Genomic DNA, 24829 nt, shown 5'->3' with positions numbered 1-24829 from the left:
GGCTCTGCTCCACGGCTCCAGCTTCCCCGCCGAGGCAGGGGGTCCGAGGCAGGGGGTCCGAGGCAGGGGGTCCGAGGCAGGGGGTCCAAGCACCCCTCACGGCTGCGGGCAGAGGCGCCCCTGCCCGTCCCGTGCTGCCTCTGAGGTGATGGTACCCCCGCCTTTCACCTACGCACGAATAAACCATTCAAGCGTAGTTCGATTTTTTTTTCCTTTTAATGCAAAAAATAGCCAAACACATCTTCCTTCCCCCTCCCCACCTGCCCTCCCCAGGTGTGTTTCTTTTGCTGTTGTTTTGCTTAATATTTCCAGCCAAGCAGCTTCCCCCCCCCCCCCCTCCCAGCCCTCCCAAACCTCCGCAGCTCTAACGGCACCCGGTGCTTCCCCCTTCCATCTTCCCTCCGCGGCGGAGCCCAAAGGGACCCCCGGCCACCGTAAAAAAAAAAAAAAAAAAAAAAAAAAAAGAGGGAAAGAGGGAAAACAGCGGGGTGCACGTTATTTCAGCAACGTGCCAGTTCTAATCCTGCCACGAGATTATAGGAAGAAAGAAGAAAAAATACAAAAATAAAACCACCAAACAAGTAGCGACAAGCACGGAGCAGCCCCAGCACACAGTGTAAACAGAAGCTGCCCCGATCCGGAGTCCAGCTCTCCCGGAAAGCAACAGCACAACATGCTTTGTACACCCCGAAAGGTCCCTGCAGCGCTGAGCAGCGAAGGGGGAGGTTGTGGTTTTAAGCTCGAGTTGATATTTTTTGCCTTTATGCAAAAGGCTGAAGTCTCCAAGCGGCGTCTGCAGCACCGAGCCTGGCCAGGCGGGGAAAGGGATGGGGGAAAAGTGCCACGGGAAGAGGTGGGATTGGGATACAGGGACCCCGAGACCAGCGAGAGTAGGTCCCAGGGGCTTTGCAGCTGGGAAATCTGGACGAGGGAAGGGAGAGAGCAAACAAATACAAAAAAATATAGATATAAAAACAATTTGTGTGGAGGAGGAGAATATGGACAGTAAAGGCAGGGTTACTGTCGTCTTCCCCAAAGCAAGAATAATAATTAAAAAAATCCCAGTTGAGGTGACAGCGAAGAGTCTGACAGAATTCCCTTCCCTGGGGGAAAATAAAAATACGAATGAGGTACCTGTTCCACCCCAAAGCCGTCACCCCTTCCCACAGTCACATCAACGCTCCAGCCACTGGTTATTGTCTCTCTGAAATAAAATATTCGGGGCCCGGGCAGGCCCGGAGCAGAAGCACCATGCGTGCGGCTGGGCCACGGCGCGCTCTCGGCGCCGGGAGCCCTCGTCCAGTTCCTCCCGGTTGGGTTGTTCAGCAGAGATCCAGTCTCTCCTTGACCCTGCAAACAGGCAGTATTGTTCAGTGCTCCACGGAGACGGAGCCTTTTCCAGGTCTCACGTGTTTCTCCAGCTTTTTTGTTTTAAAAAAAAAAAAAAAAAATTATATATATATATAATATACAGTACAATGAAAATATCCATGGAAACAAATAGGGTGGCTGGAAAAGATGCTTAACAAAAAAGCCCAAAATAAAACAAATTCCCAACTCTTCCCCAAACTGACGCTTGCCTTCCCCACTAGTCCTCCAAGACCACAATCTCCACGTTATGGACCTGGTGCTGATGGTCCTCCACATCTCCCACCACTTTCTCCTCAGTCCTCAGCTCTGTCTCCAGGATCACAGCTTTCCCCTCCGACTCGTCCGTGTCCGCTTCGGGATCCGGCGCCGGGTCGATCTCTATGATGGTCTGCCCGTCGTCCGAGGTGCCTTCCACGGCTTGGATGGTGGAAGTGAGGCCGGATTCCATAGCCACCAGTTCCACGGGGTTGACCACGGCCGCCACGTTCGCCAGGGCACCGCTGTCCTGCATGGCCGCCGAGCTCAGCAGCGCCAGGCTGGAGGACGGGTGGAGGGTGACCGTGTCGGAGGAGCTCGTCTTGGAGGAGGACACCACGGTGGCGTATCGGAAGAGCTGGGAGCCAGACGGCAAGGTATGAACAGTCACCGGGCTGGAGCCTTGGCTAATGGTTGCCACCGGGATGTTGCCCACGGAGAACTGCTGTCCGACGGGTGCAATAGCGATGGGCGAGATGACCGTGAACTGAGGCTGCTGGATGGGGGTGGAGGGGCTGAGGACGGTGGCGGAGGCTGGGCGCTGCAGGCGGGGTCTCTTGGGGGGCTTGGGAGCGCTGACGGGCATCAGCACCACGTTCTGGATGGTTTGGGACTTTGCCTTCTGGTCCTTGGCAAGTTTCTTCTGCTCTTCCAGCTGCCGCTCCAGGTCTGCAAAGAGAACGGCTAAGCGGCGCGTTGGGCTAAGGGCCAGCACGCTGCGGGAGCTCCCGGGCTCCACAAACAACCGTGACACCCCGTGTTTGCGACAGGAGGTCTCCTAACCGCCCAGTCCAGCGTGATCTTAGCATTTCACTCAAGATCAAACTGCACTGAAGGAAAAGGCCAGGTTCTCCTGCCACCCACACAGACCTGGTCCATGTTCTGCGCCTGCTCAGCCTGCTTTGGCCGGCTGTCAGCGCCTGGGTAAGGAACAGGCAATGCTCTATATCGATTTGCTATTTCCATTATCTTCCCACTGACGAGAAGATGGGCATTTCTGCTCCCCAAGCTAGACCCACCTACAAGAGAGAGCGGACAAGCCCCTCCAGACAGCAGGAACCGCTTCCCGAGCATGGCTGGGTCCCCTCCCCAGGGGCCGAGCACCTGCACTGGGGATAGGGAGCAGGACTGCCTGGGTCAGTGAAACATCTCCCTCAAGCCTTGTCTGTGTGAACATTGGAAGTCAGAAGTAGCACAGTAATCTCGTTTATCCAGGGCAGTAGGGGACTAGGACATCCCAGATAAGAACAGGTCCTACAGGACACGGTGAGGAGGAGGGAGACACATCCAGCAAGCAGCTCTGGGGAATCCAGGTCAGGTTATCGGCTCCAGCTCCGGGGAAGCTGTGCAAGACACCTGATAGCTCCTCACCAAGACAAGCAGACAACTCAGCGCCCCGTCCACAGAGAAGCTTCTTAGCTCAGGCACAGCACGGCACTGCCGGCAGCTCGGATGACTGCAGCACAGCCCTTAGCTAGCAGCACCTATTTCCTAATGCCGACGGAATCGGACTCGCATTCCCAGCACCCTGGCTGCAGCAAAGGGCACAGACTTTGGGCTGTCGAATGCCCCAAGCAACTGCTCCCTGCGAGGCAAGGGAGAGGGGAAATTCCGCTCAAGCCCTAGGACGGAAAGGGATTGGGATGCATTTGTTTCGGGGCAGCGTGTATTGAACAATAACCCAAATGTGGTTCATATGTCGAAGGAAAGTCACATCGGTTCCCAAGAGCAGCAACAGGATGAGAAAGAAGCCTTACTAGGCGCCGACTGTACCTGCCAGTGTGTAAAGAAACTGTTCCTCTCCTTGCTCTGTCTGGTTTTTCCTGTTGTCCAGAACCTTCTTGACTGTGTCCATTAGGCCAAACGTGTGGGCAACGTTGTTCAAGACTGCAGCATCTGCAAGGAAAGTGCCCGGGGATGAGTGCCTCGTCCCGCAGGTGGGACTCAGTCAGGTACTCAAAAGATACTCGGATTACACCAAAAATTTTCTGCTGCTTTTTGTAAAACTATCTCTGTTCTTTCACAAGGGCTGGCTGACAAAGGCAGACCCAGCTCCTTCTGACATCCAAGGACTAAATAATCCCATTCACATGATAAAGAAAATGAAACAGAGATGTGTCACCCAAGCAGCTCAAAATTGCTGCAAATGAAAGCATAATTTGCAATCACAGAGATACAAACGAGCTCTCCACCTACAAATCATCACCCCATGCTGCTGACAGTGTCATTAACATGCCAGCTCCGCTGAAAGCTGTGCAAAATTTCTATTATAATCCACTGACTTCAATCACTCACAGCTTCCAAAAGCTGCCACCTACCAGACACAAAGATCCGCCAGCCCAAAGCTAAATTAGAAAATAAAAAAAATACCCTGGGTAAAATGAAGTTTGTGGCTACATGGATGTTGTCTCACGGCATCAGCAAGAGCATCAACAAGAGGTGCTCTCAAACCCTGTGCTCACAGGGGCATGTGCTGAACTGGATTAGGGAACTGATCCAAGTTAAAAATAACCCTAAAGAGGGGAGGGGAGTTATTTTTAACCCAGATCAGTTCCCTCATCTGGTTCAGCCCCAAAAACAGGTTTTCTGGCACAAGTGAAGACAGAACGAGAAGTGAGGGGGCAGGACCTGTTTAAGCCTGCAATGTCTCGTAGAAAAGTGTTTGAATAACTCTGGTCCGAGAAGTGAGCCTGGGCAGGCTTTCATGAGTGCCGGGAGCTGAGGACAGTCGCCCGACGGTCTCAGCAAGCTGCCAGGGTCATTTTGCTCAGGGAACAGGGTGGCACGTTGCGTCCTTGTGCCTCATAGTGCTGTAAGCGAATGCACTTCCCAGTTGGGCAGGCTGAGACCACAGCCAGACTCAGCCCCCACAGCTCACCTAACGAGCGGTAACTCGCTCACCATCCTGACTCAACAGCTTTACATGGCGGGGATGGATCCTTGTCACTTTTTTTTTTGCCTCCAGCTGCCCTTTTGAGCATCCTTCCCCACCAGAGAGCCAGAGGCTGTGGCTCACAACCTACCTGTCATCTGGAAGGGAGACTGACCCAGCCTCTGCTGGACGCCTCTCAGGACTTCTTCTATCTCCTTCTGGATGTTGCACACAACCTCTTCCATCAGCCCCACATCAGCTATTCCTTTCCAGAACATCAGCGTGTCCTCTGCCGCAAGGAGAGGGGAAAAAGAAGTCAGCATGTACAAGCATTTGGCATTTTTCCCCACAAGGCTACCTTGAAGCTTTCAGGCAAGAGTAACTTCGCAAGAGGACTTCTAATTTGGCCACTGGGGTGGATATGACATGCAAAAAAAAAAAAAAAAACCCAGAAGAAGCAAAACAGATCCAGGCAGCAAATCAGTAACATGTTTTCAAGCAGCACCGTGACTTCCAAGGCAACATTTCACTGCCTCTGTTCATCTTTGCAAGATGCAGAGCTTACAATTTTTGTTTGAGGAAATTCTGCCTAAGCTTCCGTACTGATCCTAAGAGGGAGGCAAGGCGCCGCAGCCAGAGAGACACAGCCAAGAGAGCTGACAGGGTACTAACACAGGGTACTAACAAGACACCGCTCGCTGATGGTTTCAGTCTAGCTCCAGGCTGGCAGACATTTACATCCTTAGAATGAAGAACAGCAAAAAAAGCCCCTCACTGTAACTAGTAGCAACTGATCTGGGGGATCATCCACCAGCCACAAGGCCAGGGCTGAAGTCCCCCTCTGCCTGCTGCGGTGAGGAGCTCCGTTTGGCAGGGACCCTGCACGCTTGGGAAATGCTGGGATAGCCAAGTGGCTGGGGGACAGCTCTGTCGTTGCCTAAGCTCTTCTTCTGTTCAGGATTTCAGTCTCCAGGATGTAACAGGCAAGGAGAGGGCAAGAAAACACCCAACAAGCAGCCCGAGCTTACCCGAGATCTCATCTGTGTCCTTTTTCATGCCTTCCTCAGTGGCCATGGTGACGGCAGCCGTCAGAGCCGAGTTCCACTCGATCCCCTCCTCCATGCTCTCCTCCGACAGCGCGATCTGGGTGATGCTCCCTGCCAGACAGGCAACGTCAGCTCCCTCTGCGGCACCCAGAGTGCCAGCCCTGAATCCCTGCTTTGCTTTCCACCCCCCTCCCAGGCTCTTTTTTTCACTCTCGTGGTCAGGTTGTTTGTGCCTGGCTTCTTTCAACCAAATTAGCTAAAACCAAATATTGCTGCTTCTCACTGGAACTGCCATTGTGAAAAGCTCTGGGGCTTCTGGAGGGAAAACCACGTGCCCTCCAAAAAGCAAACTGGAGTCCTGGCATAAAAGGAGCAGAAAGGGATCAGAATAAAGAAGGGAACAAATAAGCCTCAGCCCAGCCACCCTTCTCCCCTTCCATCATCAACAGGGAGCTCTGCAGCCCAGAGATGCTCTAATCTCTCAGGAAATGACAGGGTCAGGGTCCAAGCTGGTTTATAGAAGGGAAACGGATCTGACTCAGTCCTAAGTTTCTGGATCAAATGAGGGACTAAGCCAATGTGCAGCCACTGTAAGGTTTTACCATGTGGCCACGGTGCTTTCCAGGAGATTCTCCTTAGCCTATGGATAACTCTGCCATCTCACCCACCCAGGGCCTTAGAGAAATGAAACCTGCCCAGCTGAACGATGCGGTACGGTTGGGAGTAGTCTTCTCCCTTGACCTCAGCAAAGAGATCACTTTCTGCTCTGAAGCACGGGATTCGCTGAGAATTTGCAGTTGGAACGACAATCAAATCATGTCCAGCCATCATACCCCGTTCATGGATGTCCAGGTGATGTGGAGCAGGCTGCTCCGGAGGAGGTCAGCATCCCTAAATTCATTCCTGAGTATTAGCCCATCTCGTGCCTTTGTAATAGACCCTCAAATAGGAAAGACATCAGAAAACACTGTGTGAGCTCTCTCAGGTGTTTGCTCACACGGTGACCCCAGAACCGGGATCCCTTCAAGGTGAGCCTCCCCTGGCTCCCAAGGCTGCCTCTAGTCACTGCTTAATACCGGCTGCTTTCCAGCCCTCGCATTACTGCAGAGCGGAGCTCCCTGACAGACGCTGCCGAGACCTCTCTGAGCGGACACGAGAACCGTTTTCCTTCCCAGAAACCAGAGCGGTCTCCTGAACGGTGGGACTGCCCTGCTACGCCTGGGGAGAAGGTGTAAAGTGTGTGTGTGTGGGGGGTCAACCTGATTTGATTAGTCCAGGGAGGGCGAGGAGCATCAGAGGGAAACTCCCGTGGCATTGCTAACTGGTTTCCTACCATCAGCTGATGTAGGAGTCTGCACCACGCTCTGCTGCCCCGGCACCGGTGCTCTGGCGCTGCTGATCAGGAGATCAAACTTGGTGCTTCGGCAGGTGTTGGTGCAAACTTTATCGTGCTGGTAGAAGTCGATTTGCCCCGAGTCCATCATCTTCCTGTGCAGGGAGTGGGGAGAGAATCAGGCTCAGCTCAAACCTCAGCCCGGAGACAAAAGGGAGTATTCCAGGTAGGAATGCTACGGCCATGGGAAAGACGGAGAAAGGGAGACCCAGGGCCACTCTGCACACAAAACATCTCCTGCCGGGCTTTCAAATGGCAAATACAAGCCATCCCCCATTTTCACATACAGGGCTCCAGCCCCGTTCCAGCCCCACCAAGTACCGGGTCCCCCAGGCGAGGCCACTTCTGTACAGGATGAGGAATCCTGCCCCCCAGACCACGGGGCCAGGATCTCTGCAAGGCTGCTGGCCAGGTAATGTGAGCTTCCAAGAGATCTCCCGGGGACTGCAAGGCAGACAAAACGCCTGCTCGGGATCCTGCAGCTGCAGCGATGAAGCCCTGAAGCTGGACACAGTGGTAGGCAAGTCAAATACCTCAGCATGATTCCCCCGAGGCGAATGGCTCTCTTCCAGTCCTTTAGGGTAGACTTCCCAGCCAGGTGGACAAAATGCTTCGGGCTGATCAGTTGGTCGTTGAACTGACAACGAGATAAACAAAGGCTCAGCAAACAGGGTAACATCACTTCGGAAGACTGTATTGGGACATCCAACACAGCCACTCCACAGCTCATCTAAGCCCCTACTTCTACCCAGAAAGAGGAGCAGCTTCTCAAATTCCTACCAGCTTTGAACCCCTCGGTGCAGCAAAGCTTATAACTCCAGAACAGATATGTTTGCAGGGATGACCTGCCAGCCGTCGGCATTCGAACCACACAGCTCTAGCCAGGAACAGCCCTGAAGGCTTTCGGATGAAGCATGAACCAAATCAGCTCCTTCTGTGAAAATGTAGTCATCTTGGAGATCATTACGGGAGACTCCTGTTACATCAAACAGGCGAGCAACATCTAGCTGACACAGGGATTCACTCGGGCATTTGTTCCGTCCTGCTCCAGTGACTAAGAGAGTTCCCGTTGAGGGTCAGCAACTGAGCGCTCTCGCCGCAGCAGCACAGGGGGACTCAGCCTCAGCGCATCAGCACTGTTGCATTAGCACACTCTCAAGTGGAAAAAGGTAACGGCAAGATTTCTCTTCTCGATGCAATCTGCTCACCGAGGAAGGGACAGGAGTGGAGTATCAGGACACCAAGGGAAAGAGACAAGGAAGAAAAACTCTGGCAGATCTCAGTACGCATCCCCTGCCTGCCTTCAGCTCCAAGTCCCTCGTCAAGTGCCAAATACGACTCTGCTTTAAACAGTAATCAAGAGCAGCACTGAAATAGAAGGTGGTGATAGGCCTTCACTCCTTAACCCGCTCCTCCCCTGCTTCTCCCCGTGCTAGAAACAATTTTAGCGCTAACAATCCAGCACGCTGCAAAGGCAAAGTCATTCGGCTCCAGGACAAGGCTCAGATGAAACGCAAAAAGTAAGAAAGACCTGTGAAGGTCAAGCGCCAGACCTTGAGAGCAGAGAAGGAATCTGCTGCGAAAACTCCCTTACCTTTACGCACTTGACATTAATTCCCGGACAGACAAACTTCTTCCAGAGCAGGATGGCTTTGCTCTCCCCGCAGGTGATGGGATAGGCGATCTCGATTTCCTCGTTCGTTTCAATGGTGCTGGGGTCTGAGGGAGGAAGGAGTGAAAATGAAACTTTCCACCCAAGAAGCTCAAATCCCACAAGGCGGGAGCTGAAAGCTCACAGGTTGTGAGACCGACACCCAGGAAGCCAAAAGAAGGGCCGTTCCCAGTCCAGGATCAGTCCTCTCTTAGTCTTCTCCAATTACTAGCTCTAACAGCAACTGGCATCCGCTTTTTAATATAGCGACACTCAAAATGAAGCTCATCTATCAGCAGAACATGGGATCGGAAATCCAGCACGTCTGTAAGGGGCTGGGGGGGGTCAATGAGAACAACCTTTGTGGAAAGCACAGATCTCTCTCAGATTTCTTGGAGCTCTGGTATCTCTTTAGCAGCGATATCAGATATTTACTGATAATATATTCTCCTCACACGCAGAGTTTCTGCTAATACTGCCAAAAGACCCACACAGGAAGCAGAACACTAGTTAAGATCTAGCGAGGGCACCTAATGACAGGAGCCTTTTCCCACATCTCCTCAGGATGGCAGGGAGCACTCAGAGCCAACCTGCTCGGTTCTTCTGAACATCCAACCCAAACCGTCAGGCTGTTCGTTCCGCCGAGAACCAGCAATCAGAGTCTGATGCCTCAGCCAGCGCAGACACAACTGCCGTCCTTATAACCATCGTTCCTGCCTGCTAGTGTCGCACACCAAGACTAGGGTGAAATCTCGGCTCCCCTGGACCCCGTGGGAGCCCTTACCATTCATTGCAGGAGAGCCAGGATCTCAGTTCCAGGACTTTGAGACCAAGCAGTAACAGCAGACTCTTATTCCAGAGTATGCCCAGACCCTGCACCCACATCCATGCCCGGGAAACAGCATCTGCAAGGGCAGAGCCAGAAGGAAGCCCAGCGAACTGGAGACACCAGCTCAGCGGTGACCAGCCCTGCAGAGGAGGGGATTCTGCCCACGCCAAGCGGGAACTCACCGATCCCTTCTTCTAGCTTGTGGATGGTGTGGGTTTCGACGGCCACCACGGCGGCGCTGGCCTCAGAGCCCTCTTGGTAAATCCTGTTGTGAAAGCGGCCATCCATAAACAAACTATAGAAATCATGGGAAATTAAGATTCACAGCACGGGGTTAAAAATTTCGGTTCGGTTTTTTTCTTGCCTCTCCTCCAGGGATGTGGATTTCGTTTGATACAGTTTCAATAACAGGCATTTTTTTGGCACATACAAAATACGATAATAATCCCCAAGGACTGAAACACGCAGAGGCGTTCCCAGTCCTGTCATCGCACCCTCCACATTGCCAGCGCCACTGAAGCAGCTCTGCAGCGCGCTTCCCTGTGCCTTCTCCTCTGGTTTCTGATACAGGCAGTTACCCACGACAACACGAAGCAGAGCTCAACGCCCCAGGATTTCCCTTCCAGCCCCGCGTGACACTGCAGCACGGGTGATCACGCAGGGAAGAGTCACTGCCAGGCCTACGGCCACCCTGCTCTGCGAATATGATCAAACTGGAGCCGGTATATTTACGTCCTGATTGATTCAGAGATAAGATGAAATGCCTGGTGACAGCCACTTCTCCGCAGCAGCTGCCAGGGGTACCATAAAATTCCCTCCAACATCCCAGCTTCATTGTATTTTAAAGGAGCATTCTTTTAGGGGAAAGCTGGCACAGAGGCATATGCGGATCTGGACACACGGGCACAGACCACCACGTTACAGCAGCTGTAGCGTGGCAAAAACCCACCCTGGGGCCGGGGAGGGAAGGAGACCGGGAGGACGCATGGCTGGGGCAGCACCGCGACCACCTCGCCGCCTCCCCACTGCCACAGCCGTCGCCGGGCTGCCGTGATCCAGAGACAGCATCGCGCGGCCGCGTCCCCGCAGGACAATTTCAGTCCTCGGCGGCCCCGCGACAGCGACACACACAAAAGCTTTCTCGCGTTGTGTTTTTCTCTCTACCGTGCGTGGCACAAAACCGACGCAGACCTGGAAAACGCAGCGGCGCTCGGTCCCCCGCACCGCAAAAATCTACAGGGGATCCCCCCTCCCACCCCACACCTCCCAGACACACCAGTACCATCCAACTCACCCTTGCTGCACCGGCTGGAGCTGCAAGATCACTTGGGTTTTGGTATCCTCCGGGTTCTCCCCTTCGTTTCCGTCACTTGGTACAACCACCACATCACCCACAGGGACGCTCACTTCGGCATTCGCCATCTCTCACATGAAGCCCGGCGGTGGCGGGGTGCCGCGGTGCTGCAGAGGGCAAAGCAGAGGCAGGTCTGGACCGCGGCAGCACCGCTGCCTGTGCAGGGCGAGGGGCAGGCAGCGGTGTGTAAGCATGATCGCCCAGTCCCGCCGCAGCAAAGGCCGGGCTAGCGGGGACCGCGGGGCCGGCAGAGCAAAGCTCCGGCTCCAAAGAGGGGATCGGGCGTTTTAAATTCACCACCAGAGAGAGACGGCAAGTGCCTGTCAACACACACGAGGATTTCTCCTCCCCTCTCGATCACGATAGCTGGGAACATCTCATCCGACGATACAAAACTGACAGAGGCAGATCCCCCCCCAGTGCCATCCCACTCGTGACTTCCCGAGCCGGCAGCAGCCACCGGCTCTGCCCGGCTCCGCAGCTCCCCGGCCCCGCAGGCTGGCGCCGGCCGAGCAAACCCGCACGGTGGGTTTTGGTGAGAGCACGAGAAGGTTTCCGAGATGGAACTTCTCCCCCCGGCTGGCCAGCGCTTCCAGCCGCCCTTGGGATGCTCCGATCCCTTGGGATGCTCCGATCCCTCGCTACCAGCAACGTGCCTGGGACTGACCCTTCCCACCGCACAGGGGATGCGGAGAAGCCGGTATTCCCGGCGGCAGAGGTGCGGTGCCGCAGGAGATCCTGGCAGGGGGGTCACTGAGCAGCGCTGCGCTGGCAGGGGCTGTTCTCTGCCGCTGCGCAGGGAGGCATAAAGGTGGTTTTGTTACTGCTGCGGGGCTGGAGCCGGGCCCCGCGCGCCGGGCGCCGGTCAGGATCAGCCTCTCGGGGTTTAAAAGCTTCTGGGAAAGCGCCGGTGTCAGGAGAAGAGGATCTCACGGCAGGCGATGGCGAGCTCGGCGGCCCACGGCTGGGACGCAGCGGGACGAGCGAGGAGAGCCACCGGCGCGGGGGATGCGCTTGCCAGCCGGCTCCAACCCACGCACCCCCACCCCACGCACCCCCCCCCCCCGCGGGGCACTGCGCCTCCCTCCTCGGCCACGTCTTCACCCCGCGCAGGGGCAGGCCGGGGCAGGCCAGACCCCCGCCCGGGGCAGCACTACCCCCGGGACCGTGTCCGCCCCCCCAGCCCCGTGGGATGGCAGCGCTGTGGGATCCCCCGTGGGACGGCAGGGCCACGGCTTCCTCAGGATTTCCGGCATGGGGGGCTGCCGGGAGACGGAGAAACCCCGACGGCGAGCGGCTGCGGCCTGCACCGGGCTGGGGGGGGGGGGGCCCGAGCCCAGGCCTCGGGTGAGGGGCTGCAGACGAGGGCCCCGGGCAGGGTGAGGGGCCGGTGGGGGCCCCCCCAGGGCCGCGGGGCAGCACGGGGGAGGCTCCCCCCACCCCGCCCCAGGGAACCCCGAGGCCCCGGTGGGTGCCGCTGGCCCTCGCTAGGCCGAGGGGAGGCCCCGGGTCCCCCCCGGCGGGCAGAGGTCACCCCGGAGGGCGGGGGTCGCCGAGGCGAAGGGTCAGAGGTCAGCGCCCCCCACAAGGCCGCAGCCGCCCCCCCCACCCTCCTCTCGGGGTCAAGGGTCAAGGGCGGGGGGGAGGCGCGGGGCCCCCCCGCGGCGCGCGGCGGCGGGGCGGGGCTGCCCGGGGGAGGGGTGTGGCCTTCCCCCCCCCCCCCCCGCGGGCGGACGCAGCGGCGCGGCCCCCCCCTCCGCCCCCCCCCGCGGCGCGCGACGTCCGCCCTCGCGGCGGCGGCACGTACGGCGACGCGCGCTGGGGCGCCCCCTCCCCTCCCCGGCGGGCCGGGCCGGGCCCCCTCCCGCCCCGCCCCGCCCCGCCGCGCCGCCGCCTGGCCCCTCCCGGCTCCCGTAGCGCGGCGCCGGCCGGCCCTTACCGTCGCCGAGCGGCCGAGTCCGGGGGCTGAGAGAAGGGGGGGGGAGGGGGGGGGGAAACGGGCCGGGCAGGAGAGAGCATGCGCAGTAGCCGCCGCGGCCTCGGCCGCCAGCACTTCCGGCCGCCGCCTGCCTTAAAGGGGACGACGACGACGACGGCGCGGGCGGCGCCGTGCTGCCCCCTGGCGGCGGCCGGCGGCACCACCCCGCGGCTTCCCCCGCGCGACCGGGACACGCGTGACGGTGTGGGGGCCACGGGGGGGTCCGGTCCCCTGCCAGGACGGCCCGGCGCGGGGGGGGGGAAGTGGAAAGCGGCACCGGGCATCCCCAGCCCCGTCCGGGGGCTCCGTACCCCCACGGCGGGTCCGTCCCAAGCCCCCACGCTCCCCGAGGGGGCATCTGGGACCGTCCCCAGCCCCGCCTCGGGGCTCCGCGTCCCCAGCCCCGAGCGAGGCCCCCCCCCCCCGCCCCGGGGTGCCCGGGACTCCCCCCCGCCGGCCCGGCCGAGTTCCCCCCCCGCCCCCCGCTCCCCCGCTCCCCCGCTCCCCCGGGCCGCGCCGCGCCCGCTCCCCCCGCCGGGCGGTGCCGGCTGACTGACAGCGAGGCGGCCCAATGGCGGCGCGGGGCCGGGCGGCGGCAGCCAATGGGCGCGGCGGGGCGGGCGGGGCGGGCGCAGGGCGGCGGGCGCGGCGGGGCCGCGGTGGGGCCGGCGGCGGCGGTGGCGGCGGCGGCGGCGGGAGGATGCGGGCGGGCGGCGGGGCGGCGCGGGGGGTGCTGGCGCTGGCGCTGCTCCGCCGCTGCCTTCTGCTGGGCCCGCTGGGGCTGCGCCCGGCCGGCGGACAGGACGGTGAGTGCGGATTGCGGGGCACTTGGCGGCCGGGGACACCGCACCGGGACGCGGTATCGGGGACCCCGCTCCCACCGACGCTCCCCTTCCTTCGCTGGCCGTGCGCTGCGCCCGGGACTGGGACCGGGACTGGGTCCGGGATGGGGACCGGGACCGGGACGGGGACTGGACGGGCTCCCCTCTGCCTCGGTACCGAGCCGGGACGGACTCCTCACTGTGTCCGGACCGGGATCGGACCAGGATGGGCTCCCCGGTACCGATCCGGGACGGGTCCCCGCTGTCCCCAGACCTGGACCACACCGGGACGGGGTCCCCGCGGTCCCGCCTGCCCCGGTACTCATCTGGGACGGGGTCCCTGCCATCCGTCTGCTCCGGTACCGGACGGGACGAGCTCCCCGCTGCCTCCACCACCCCCGCATCACCCCGGTCCCGCACCGCCTGGTCTCCCCGCAGCCCCTGCCCCGCTCCCTCTGTCCCACCCTGCTCCCGGTGCCAGGGTGCCGCCTACCCCGGAGGTCCCGGGGGTCCCGGGATCGGCTCCGTCCCGCCTGCAGGGCTTTCCCCGGGAAGCCCTAATCCCCAGCGGCCTGACTCTGCCCCGGTTTAAGAGGATCGCCGGAGCTTACGGTGAACAGCCGGGAGAGCCGGGCAGCGGGTTCCATCCCGGGGATGCTGCGGACCCCAGCAGCGTCGCTCCGGCAGGATTTGCACCCACTGGGGTCTGGGAAGGCCCCAAGGGGATGTCCAGCCAAACCTCATCCCGAAGACACTATTTTCCCCGGCGCCACTCGTCCCCAACTCATCCAAGAGCGAGGAGACGAGGACGGGACATCCAAAGCATCGTCCCCAGCGAGGGGAAACTGAGGCACGGGCCAGGATGGGATCACCGGGGGCAGAACCCCGCTGCGTTCCCCAAGGGTGATTTGGGAGACATCCTACAGTGGGTTTCCACCGGATCCCAAACCTGTCGGTGGACGTGGGGGAGCTCTCCCGGGGCTGGCAGCGTGCCGGAGGCGGGAGCATGCCGGGCTTTTCCCGGAGCATCGCCCTGTTGTGTCTTTCCTGCATCCTGTGAGAAAACAAACAAATCCCTGGCAGGGATGGCCCCAACGGGGGCCCGGCCGCGGCTTCGCCCTCACCCAGCGGAAATCCCGTTTTCCCATTTTTTTGGCAGTTCATTTTTTTGGCAGTTGATTTTTTTGGGGAGGGGATGTCCCCGTGGCTGGGGGCAAGTCCCCAGCCCCCCCGTGGCTCTGCTGTCGCCAATCCCAGCCCCCAGTAGCATCTTCGGAGCCAAATCCCCGGGTGCGCCTGCAGCTCTCAGCTTATCTCTGGCATGCCGACCCGGCATGCGCCGGCCACGCTCGGGATGCTTTTACCGAGAGTTTCCTTTCCCGGGATGGGTTTTTCCCGGGATGGGTCCCCCCAGCTCCTCCGCACCCACCGGTGTGGCGTTAGAGCCGGGGGGGTCCATCCAAGACCCCCAGCTCGGGCGCACGTGCCAGGCCATCCTGGCCAGAGAGGGTTTTCCGTGCAGATCCCGATGGCTCCAACCTTCCTTGCCGGAAACTCCTCCAAAATAGCCCAAATTTCTCTCCCCTCGGCACAGTAGCCCCTCTGGGAGCTGCTTTCCCAGCAGCCCTGGGGTCCCCCGTGCCGTTACCCCCATCCAGCCTGCCCCCGGTGCCCCCCCCCGCAGCCCCAAAGGGCCTGATCCTTCCCGGCTCTGCCGTAACGGGGGCGCTGCCCAGCCGGGGGGGAAACTGGGGATTTCACCCAGTCCCGCATCCCTGCCCAGGGGGTGTTCACAGGAGAAACCCCCCCCAGGTTTGGCCGCCGGCCCTTCCCGCAAGCTGGGGAGGAGTGGGCTTTGGGGAGGGGGGGGGCTGGCATCCTCCGCCTCCGGCCCCCCCCTTTTTTTATCCCTGCAGGATTTTCCCCCGCTGGTGCTTTGTGCCGTCTCCCGGCGACGGCGAGGGGAGCCAAGGCAGGGGCGAAGCCGTGCCCGCCATCAGCTTTTCTTTCTGGCTGCGCCAGGATGATGCTTGGCAGGAGCAGCAGCTTTTTGGGGATGGGGGGTTGGGGGGGGGGGGTTTGAACGATGGACCCCCACATCCCCCCCCCCCCAGCCCACGCAGAGGGGTTGAGCGGTGCTGCCCCCCCTCCCTGCCCTTCCCCGTGCCCCAATCCTGCCCAGAAATCCCGGATGGTTCCTGACACCGGGTGCTTTCAACTCAAGTTTCCAGGATATTCCCTCGTTCCCGGGGGCGGCGAGCCCGGAGAAAAGCCCCTTTTGTGGCGGGTGCTGGCATCGCCCCGGGGAGGAGGCGATGGGGACGCAGCTGCCCAAGGTCATCCTCAAGGTCAAGGCTGCAGCCAAGGGTTGCCGGGGGCTGCTCGGTGCTGTACAGCCCCATGGGGGGGGGGGTGTGGGTGTATTTCCTCCTTGCATCCTTTTGTATCCCCCAAAATTGGGGTCCTCCTGGCCTGGGGGATGGAGAGGAGCTGGAGGTGCAGGTCTACGCTGGGTGGCTGTTTGGGGAAACTGAGGCAGCTTCATCCCTGGATCCCCCTGAGGACTGTCCCCGGTGGGGGGAGCGGCCAGAAAAGCCACAAAAAAAAAAAAAAAAAAGATGTTTCGGACGAGGAAAACATTTGAAGGGTCTGCAGGTGCCTGTGGGGTGTCCCCGGTGCCATGCCAAGTGGGGAAACTGAGGCAGGGAGCAGCCCAGCTGAGCTCCCCACCCCTCCGGTCTCTCCGCAGGGGACGGTTGCGGCCATACGCTGCTGACACCCCACAGCGGCACCCTCAGCTCCAAGAACTACCCGGGCACCTACCCCAACCACACCGCCTGCCGCTGGCGGCTGCGCACCCCCCGGGCACCTCCCTCCTCCTGGCCTTCGGGGACGTGGATCTGGAACCCTCCGAACGCTGCGCCCGCAGCTCCCTGCTGCTCGCCGACCCCCAGGCCGGCACCGCCTACGGTAAGGGGGGGGGGGGGGTCCCGGGGGAAACTGAGGCAGCGCCCGCCGAGGGGCTGCGGATGGCGTTGGGGGGGGGGGTATCACATTATGTAAAGTCCTGGATAAGGAGAATATCAGGAAAATCTGGCTTTTTAGGTGATTTCATCATGGGGAGGGGGGGTATCTGAGGAGGGGGGTATCTGAGGAGGGGGGTACCCAAGGAGGGGAGTATTCAAGGATGGGGGTATCCGAGGAGGGGGATATCTAAGGAAGGGGGTACCCGAGGACGGGGGTACCTGAGGACCAGGGGTATTTGAGGAAGGCGATACCCAAGGACAAGGGTACTCAAAGAGAGGGGTATCCAAGGAGGAGGGTATCCGAGGAGGGGGGTACCCGAGTACAGGGGGTATCCGAGGAGGGGGACATCCAAGGAGAGGAATATTTGAGGAGGGGGATATCTGAGGAGGGGGTACCCGAGGCAGGGGCTGTTGCCAAGCCGGGGCGGGGGGGGGGGGGGGGGCACTCAGCTGGGACCAGATGCAGCCGCCGATTAATTAATTCCATCTGCCCGGCCGCTGCCCAAACGCTTCCAGGATTTTCCCCGAGAGATTTAATGGTCTTGGAAGGATTTGACAGCACCGGGAACTCGGCGGGTGCTGGGGGGGGAGACATCTTGGGGGGGGGGGGGGGGGAGGAAGCGTCACCGCTGGTGTGTCAATGGGGTGGGGTGGAGGAGCAGCCCCGAGGCCCGGTGAGGGGCTGGGCAGGGGACGCTATGGGAAACATGGGGTGGAAAGGAGTCAGCTTGGATCCGCCACTGCTCCCGGGACCGGGATTTTTCCCTGTTCTCCAGGGATTTCACCCTTTCCGGGCTGGTACCCAGAGGGGTGACAGCATGCGAGGTCCCCGAGCCCCATCCCCTCTGCTGTGGCCTTGGGGACACATTTGTCCCCATCTCCCAGGACCCCAAAGCCGAGAGACCGCTTGGCCCAAGCTGAGGGGTCCTGGAGCAACACAGGAAAGGGGGGACCCCCAGATGATGCTCTCTGGGGGCTGGCAGAGGTGGTGGGGGGCTGGGGTAGGTGGCCAGGCACCCACAGCCACTTTGGGTGCCTTCGCCAGGGCCATACGTGCCAGTGGGTGGGGGGTGACGTGGGGCCAAGCCGGGGTCCCGCTCCCTTGCCTGCGGCTGACGCTGGCCCTTGAGAAGTCCCAGATGTTTTTCGGGAAGCGTCCGGAGCAGGCGGAGGCTGTGGGTTCCCTCCCGCTGACTCAGACCCGGTGTCTGGCGCCCGGGTTGATCCTGCCTGGGGACGTGCCGGGGTCCCCGCGGGGGTGGCAGCCTCCAGCCCGTGGCTCGGCCGAAGGGTCCCCAGCACCCAGGGGGTCTCCAGAGCCACCGGCCGGGTGGGGACCGTACCAGACACGGCAGCACCGCGGCAGCATCTGCCCAGGGCAGCGCTGGCATCTGGCAGCGGGTGGGAAATCTGTGCATGTGTGTCATCTGCATCTCATATGCATGTCATTTGCATATCATGCAGAGCCCCCATTCCATCATGCCTGTGACCCTGTGACATCCCTGCACACACGCATGTCCCACGTCCCCTGGGCTCGACCTCTCGGTTAAATATGACCCAGGCAGGGCGAGCGTGCAGGTCGGGGTGGGGAAACTGAGGCATGCCCCCCCCACGGGGGGCAGGGGGGTTTCACCACCAGCACCATGGGGACCCAGGGACACAGCTCCCTGTCCCCAGGGCAACGATGGCATTTGCTCAAAGCATCTCTGGGCACCCCAAGGTCCCGGTGATGGACATGACGCAGAGCAAAGAGACGCGGGTGGGGCGGGGGGTGATGGCAGTCCAGGGATTGGGGCCACCTCTTGTCCCCAGTTGGGACCAGAGATGTCCCCAAGGAACCCACCTGCCTGCTAAGCCAAAGTTTTAATCAGGGAGATGGAGACTGCAAATTAATTTGGATTAAACGGGGGATTTAGGAGGCAGCTTCAGCGGCGCCTGCGAAAGGGGAGACGGGGAGGGGACGCAGCCCCCGTTTCGGGGTCCCCCGGGGCCGTGCCGTGCGTGCCAGCCCCGGCAGCGGGGGACGCGGTGGCAGGCGCCCAGTGAGGGCTGGTGGCCGCTCACGCCGTCCGAGCCGTGGTGGAATGAAGAGACCCTGGGGGGGAGCGTTTCTGGGAAGTGGTGGGGGGGTCCCTGCCCAGCCGGGAGCCTGTCTCTCCCCACTTGGGGAGGTGGGGACATCTTGGGGTGCCCCCTGGGAGCCTGGTCCAGCTCCAGTCCCCGTGCCCGAGGGCTGCGTTCCCCCCGGTGCTGCTTGTGGCTGGGGGGGGGAGGAGGTGGGGGACAGTGGGGACAGGGTGAGCTGGCGGGGGGCTGTACCCCAGGTCCCCCCCCCCCATAGCGTGGATGTAACCGCTCCGGGGATGGGGCCACCCTGGGGCTGGGACCACCCTCAGGATAGGACCACCCTGGGGTTGGGACCACCTTGGCATGAGACCACCCTGGGCACAGGGCCACCCTGGGGTTGGGACCACCCTGGGGCTGGGACCACCCTAAACACACCCAGATGCCTGAGCCCCCCCTGGCCCTGGCGAGGGCTGAGCTGGGGGAGGTGAAGCCCTGGGGTCTGGGTGCCCATGCCCGTCCCCAGGGACCCCCAATCCTCTCCACGGCCCCGTCCCTGCCGGCAGGTCCCTACTGCAGGAACGCCAGCCCCGCCACCCCGCTCCTGGTGACAAACTCCAGCGCCGTGACTGTCCTGTTCAACAGCACCAGCCACCGCTCGGGACGAGGCCTCCTCCTGTCCTACGCCACCTCGCAGCACCCAGGTAGGGGGGAGCATCCCCCAGGGGTGCAGAGACACCCCCCCCCCCGGGCTGTGTCTTGGCCCACGGGGTGGGGGGCACAGACCGCGGTGGAGGGAGCTCCTTGCTGACCCCAGGGTGGGCTCCCGTCGCCCCGAGCTCCCTGAAGACCCATGTTCTCCCTGGCTGGGGGCACAACATGGGAGACCCCCAGGCCACCCAGCCAGCTGGGACCCCCCACAGCACCCTGGACCCCCAAGTCAGCTGGGACCCCAATATCAGGCAGAGCCGCAGGCACCGTAGCTGGTGGCATGGGGCTGATGGCTGCAGGGACCGAGGGGCCATCCCTCCCTGCCCCTCCAGGCCTGGGGACCTGGGGAGCAAAACCCAAACATGGAGCAGGATTCAGCTGGGAAGGGCACGGGGACGGGGTGCCCTGGGGCAGAGGTGGGTGCTGTGGGGCGGGGTGGGGGTCCCTCACCCTGGGGTGTCCCTGCCTTGCAGACCTGGTCTCCTGCCTGGTTCGAGGCACCCACTACACCCAGGAGCACGTCAGGTGAGTGGCCAGAGGGTGTGAGGGGTCCCCGCTTTGGCATCCCCCGCCCCGGTGTCGCTGCCGGTCCCCATCAGCCCTGGTTTCGTCCCCATCCCTCTCCCGGGTGCTCGGGCCGTGCTTGCCCCAGGGCTTTTGGGGTGCAACCGCGGCGGGATGGGGAGCAAAGCGAATGTGCGGAGGGGATTTGGACAGGAGCGAGCCCCGACTCCCCCCCCCACCATGTGTTTCAGCGTGTACTGCCCCGCGGGCTGCAAGGACATCGATGGGGACATCTGGGGCAACCCGAGCCAGGGCTACCGGGACGTAAGTGCAGAGCCCGGCTCACCCCACGGGGCACCCCGCTGTGCAGGTCAGCACCCATGGGGTGGCATCCATGGGTGCACCCGCTGGGGACGGTCCCCAGCATGCGTGGCTACTGCTTGTCACCCCCCCCCAACAGACCACAGGGGATGGGTTTGGCCATGGGGTGCCCCATGGGGTGCCTGACACCCCCCCCCCCGCCCCGGGGGGGGCTGCTCTCACCCCTCCCCTGCTCCCCGCAGACCTCGGTGCTGTGCAAGGCGGCCGTGCATGCCGGGGTGATCGCGGATGAACTGGGCGGGCAGGTCACCCTGTCCCGGGAGAAGGGGATCACGCTCTACGAGTCGGCCTTCGCCAACGGGCTCCACTCCAAAAGGTGGGCGAGGAGGGGGCTGGGGACCCCGGCTGCACCCCTGCATCCAGCTGTGGGACTCTGGCTGCACCCCACACCCGGCCGTGGGACCCATCCGCGCTGACACCGGGGATCTGCCACCCCTCGATTTCTGAGACCCCCAGGGTTTGTTCACCTGGGGACCCCCCTGTCTGATGCTCCCCCTATTTTCCTCCCCGCAGGGGATCCCTCTCCGAGAAGCGGCTCATATTCCACAAAGGTATTTTTTTCCCATTTCCCCTGAAATTAAGCCACGATTTTGGCTGTCAAACCTGGTGCCACCCCCCACCCCATGCCCGGTTGGGGGTTCTGGGCTCCCAGCCTGCCATCTCCCGTTGCCAGCCTGTGACGATGCGCTGGAGGTGGCCGCCTTCAACGCCTCGTCCTGGTGGCACGAGGTGGACGCGCTGGGCCAGGACCGAGCCTGGGTGGCCGAACGGGCAGCGCTCGGCACCGCCGGCCACTCCTGGGCGGCCGAACCCGGTGCCGAGGCCGCTTGGCTGGAGCTGGACCTGGGCACCCGCAGGAACGTCACCGGTGAGTGTCGGCCATCGGAGGGGGGACAACAGCTGCCCTTGTCCCTATGCCACCCTGACCACTGTCCTCTCCATGGGTGCCAGCCTCACTGACCACCCCCCCCATAACTCCCAGGAAGCACTGAAGCTCCTTATACCATGGTTTTACTGGTGCAAACTGGGACGCAGACAGCACCAACACCCCCCCCGGCTGTCCCCCATCCCCCTTTTGTCCCCGCTGTCCCTGCCCCCCCCCGGGCACCCGCAGCCGTTTCTGGGACGAACAAGTTAATATTATGCTCTCGCATCTGGTGCCAGCGAGTGCCTTTTGTTCGGCCGGAGCCTGCCGAAAGCGGGGGCTTTGTGCGGCGGTGGCTGGCGACCGCGGGGAGGAAAATGGGGACATTGTCCGGCCGGAGGCTGGAGGAGGGAGGAATGCCGGGCTGGCAGCCGGGGCCGGAGGTTATCGGCTCCTGGGAGCAGAGTGGGGGGGGTCTGACACTCAAATCTGCCCCCCAAACCCCCTCCCAGGGCTAGAGGGAACCCCTGGGGGGGTTCCCCAGGGGGGTGACATGTCCTGCCCCTCTGGTCCCCTCTCAGGCAGGACCCGGGTATCCCAGAGATGGGGGTTATTCCAGCTGGGAAAGCTCTGCTCCATGCAACGGGGCATGTTGGGGCACAGGGCAGCCCCCCCACGCCCTTCCCCAGCCCCGCACCCCCCAACTGACAGCAGGGTCCATCCGTGTCCCCCCCCCGGGCTCGCTCCTGCACCAACAGGCATCATCACGAAGGGCTCCTCCGAGCAGTACGACTACTACGTGACATCCTACCGGGTCTCCTCCAGCCGCGACGGGAAGAACTGGAGACCCTACAGAGGCAGCGGTGGCCAGGAGGACAAGGTGGGCATGGGAGGGGACAACGGGGGGGGGGGCCGCAGTCCCCCCGCCCGCAGACATTCAGCCATTGGCACCCTCTTCACCCTCTCCGGCAGGTCTTTGAAGGAAACGCCGACAGCCACGGGGAGGTCTCCAACGCCTTCATCCCCCCCATCGTCGCCCGCTACATCCGTGTCACGCCCCAGAGCTGGCACCAGCGCCTCGCCTTGAAGGTGGCCCTGGTGGGCTGCCAGCTGGCACGGGTCCGCGCGCCCCGGCCCTACGGTGAGCCCCTCTCACCCCGCACCCCACTATATTCCAAACGTCCCCCCGGGACCTCCCCCTCCCCGTGCACCCAGTGGTGGTCCTTCACTCACGGTCCCCTCCCTGCCCCGCAGTGCCCAGCATCCCCAAGGAGGTCCCCGTCCCCACCAGCCGCCCGGCCAGCCGCACACCCATCCCCGGCGTCGCCCTGGACCCGGAGAAGGCAGGTGGGTGCCATATGGGGGCTGTGCCTGGGGCGCAGCATCGTCTTGCGGGTGCTCCAGGCACTGACGGACCCGCTCGGGCTTTAAGATCCCGTGACAACACGTTGATTTTCCTTCTCTGGTGGCCCCGGGTGGGCTCCTGGCACCCATGGGTGCAGAGGGGTGGGATGGGGCACCCAGGGGCTGATGCTGCCCTCCCTCCCCAGGCTCCACGCTGCTGGTGATGCTGCTCATCGGTGGCTTCGTGCTCCTCTGCTCCAGCCTCCTGCTGCTGGCTTTCCTCTGCCACAGGAAGAGGTGGGTCCCATCCTGCACCCCGCTTCACCCCGGGGGACCCGGCATCGCCTCCCCAAAGCCCAGTGGCTCCGGGCGGCTCCGTTTGGGTGCTCGCCGGGTGCCGAGGGGTGCAGCACCCCGTGCAGCGAGTGCGAGGAGGTGGGTGGTGGTGGTGGTGGGCACAGGGTGGCTGGGACCCCTCACCTCCATCTCGCTCTCCCCTTGGCAGAAAGCCGTCGGTGGAGCTAAACTGCGGGATCACGAAAGGTAAAGGGTCCCCAACACCCCCCCACCCCGGGGTCGGGGGTCCTGCCGTGCCTCAGGGCCAAATTCAGGAGGGGTGCAGCTGGTTTAACCCATGCTGCTGCCACCGAGCCCTGAGCCGTCCCACCCCCGGTCTGCCCCCAGGCACGGTGCTGCCTGTCCCCAAGGGACGGCGTGTGACAGCCGGGGGGTTTCTGCTCTTCGCTTAGGGTACCCCAAACTGGAGTCGAGTCAGGTGTGTTCCCTGCAGAGCCTGCCGCCCCCCGGCTCCGCGCTGGCCTCCTTCCCCACGGCGGCTGCGCCGGGGGACCTCAGCCAGATCCATTCGCCAGGTAACGGGGACATCGGGGTGCGAACGGGTCCCTCAGCCCAGAGCCGGAGCCATGTCTCCCTCATTGCACCCTGCAGACACCCTGGGGTGCCCGTTCCCCCCCAGCACCACTCTGGTCCGACCCCTGTCCTGCATCATGGTCCTGCACAAAAGGGAGACCCTGGCAGGGCTTATTATTTATCTTCATTATTATTATTATTTATTATTATTCCACCTGAAATACAAGCGTGGGCATTGGAAGGTGGCCAGAGGGCACCGGGAGCCTCGCTCTGTGCTAGGGCAGGGGGACGTGCCCGTCCCCGTGGGGTGGACATCTTGCCCTGGATGGGTTTTGGCATGCATCTGCCCAGCTTTTCCCAGCCTTGGGGGTCCAGATGCACCCGTTTTTTCCACCCAGCCCACCCACGGGTGCCTCCAGCCCACCCACATCTGGAACAGCATCTGGACCCCTTCACCGCCGTGGGGACAGTCCCCCACTGTCCCCAGCTCAGAGCCCAACATTCCCGTTGCAGAGTATGCCGAGCCGGACCTGGTGCAGGTGAGCCCCAGCAGCCAGACGGGCCCCTCCACCTTCAAGCCGCTCCTGGACGAGGGCTACACGCTGCCGCTGGTCGTCAGCCACTACGACGTACCGGGAAAATACCACGAGTACGCGGAGCCGCTGCCGCCCGAGCCCGAATACGCCACGCCGTTCAGCGAGCCTGAGCCCACCGGCACGCACCGGAGTCCTTGCAGCATCACGGGACTCCCCGGCTCTCCTCCGGTGCGGTACGATGCACCCACCCCGCGGCCTGGAGAGCTGCCCGCTGGGGAACTCCCTCCTTCGGGGCTCGGCGGGACGTACACGGCCCCCCGGGCGGAGCGGACTGTCAGCCCCGGTGGGGATGTCCCCTCCCCGGAGGAGTCCCGCTTCCAGCTGGGGCACCGTCCCCTCTCGCCGGTGTACCACGAAGCCTTGTGAAGCTGTGGCGGGGGGGGGGGGGAGCCCCGCGGCAGTGGCCGGGGGACGCCGCGCTCCGGCCGTGAGCGGGGCGGCGGGAAAGTATCTTTTTATAAGAACACTGCTATTTAAATACATACATACGGCTCTGTGCGTTAACGGCGCCCGCCCGCCTCTACCTCACCCGCTACTCCGCCGGTTGCGCACCGGGTTCCGGATCCCGCTCCCCGTTGCTTCGTGCTCTGCCATTGACTCTGCGCTGCCCGGGGCGCCGGAACGAGGCGGTTACCGGCGAACCCCCACCGCAAAAATTGTGCTTCCGAAATCTCTTGATGTCGATTCCGCGAGGGCGGCCGCGGGGCCCCCCGTGCCACGCACGGCAGAAGCCCTTTTTAACGCGCCGCTGCCGCCCCGCTGCCACCGGAAAGCGCCAGGGTGATACTCAGCTCACGGCGAGCCGCGCGTTCCGCCCGAAGGACACCGCCCGCATCCCTGTCCTTCCTCTGCTTCCCTCCAGTTTCCATCATCTCTTTCCGCCATTTCTGCCGGTTTT

The 24829-nt window shown here is 62.2% G+C and overlaps 2 protein-coding genes and 1 non-coding gene across 5 annotated transcripts; 1 reads left to right on the top strand and 2 right to left on the bottom strand.

Annotated features, from left to right (window-relative positions):
- Window positions 1–470: 470 nt before the first annotated feature.
- GMEB1 (glucocorticoid modulatory element binding protein 1) lies at window positions 471–10941 on the bottom strand. Of its 3 annotated transcripts, XM_050909827.1 has the most exons (10): window positions 10712–10941; window positions 9600–9682; window positions 8532–8656; window positions 7471–7574; window positions 6878–7032; window positions 5527–5655; window positions 4650–4787; window positions 3400–3522; window positions 1625–2295; window positions 471–1421 (listed from the first exon to the last, which is right to left on the bottom strand). In XM_050909827.1, exons 1-10 carry the CDS (start codon window positions 10837–10839, stop codon window positions 1371–1373), a joined length of 1707 nt encoding a protein of 568 aa, XP_050765784.1. In that variant the 5' UTR covers window positions 10840–10941; the 3' UTR covers window positions 471–1370. The 3 variants fall into 3 exon arrangements, with proteins under 3 accessions (XP_050765784.1, XP_050765785.1, XP_050765787.1); XM_050909828.1 differs by lacking the exon at window positions 471–1421 and having other exon boundaries at window positions 1486–2295; window positions 9600–9712; XM_050909830.1 differs by lacking the exon at window positions 471–1421 and having other exon boundaries at window positions 1486–2295.
- A 1847-nt stretch (window positions 10942–12788) lies between these two features.
- Window positions 12789–24304, top strand: LOC127024953 (discoidin, CUB and LCCL domain-containing protein 1-like). The gene is given in 17 exon segments (XM_050909700.1): window positions 12789–12951; window positions 13478–13555; window positions 16320–16424; window positions 16427–16540; window positions 19227–19364; window positions 19845–19896; window positions 20127–20199; window positions 20439–20572; window positions 20770–20807; window positions 20930–21124; window positions 21880–22001; window positions 22094–22262; window positions 22376–22468; window positions 22672–22762; window positions 22971–23008; window positions 23215–23337; window positions 23849–24304. Coding segments are annotated over 17 exon segments (2175 nt in total). The 3' UTR covers window positions 24298–24304.
- Window positions 24305–24540: 236 nt separating this feature from the next.
- On the bottom strand, window positions 24541–24670 carry LOC127025209 (U11 spliceosomal RNA). Its single transcript, XR_007767638.1, has one exon. It is a non-coding gene; the product is annotated as a U11 spliceosomal RNA (small nuclear RNA).
- Between the last annotated feature and the right edge of the window lie 159 nt (window positions 24671–24829).

The sequence above is a fragment of the Gymnogyps californianus genome, chromosome 22 (genome assembly GCF_018139145.2).
Source record: "Gymnogyps californianus isolate 813 chromosome 22, ASM1813914v2, whole genome shotgun sequence".
Lineage (NCBI taxonomy): Eukaryota > Metazoa > Chordata > Aves > Accipitriformes > Cathartidae > Gymnogyps > Gymnogyps californianus.
The sequence above is the reverse complement of the archived record's forward strand: the minus strand, read 5'-3'. Positions and strand labels throughout refer to the sequence as shown.

Coding starts and splice junctions, on each gene's coding strand:
- GMEB1 (XM_050909828.1), bottom strand. CDS start 10,839: ATGGCGAATGCCGAAGTGAGCGTCCCTGTGGGTGATGTGGTGGTTGTA. Junction 7,575..8,531: donor TTAATGTCAAGTGCGTAAAG/GTAAGGGAGTTT, acceptor TCTCGTTGTCAG/TTCAACGACCAACTGATCAG. Junction 3,523..4,649: donor GTCTCCCTTCCAGATGACAG/GTAGGTTGTGAG, acceptor CTTTCCTTGCAG/ATGCTGCAGTCTTGAACAAC.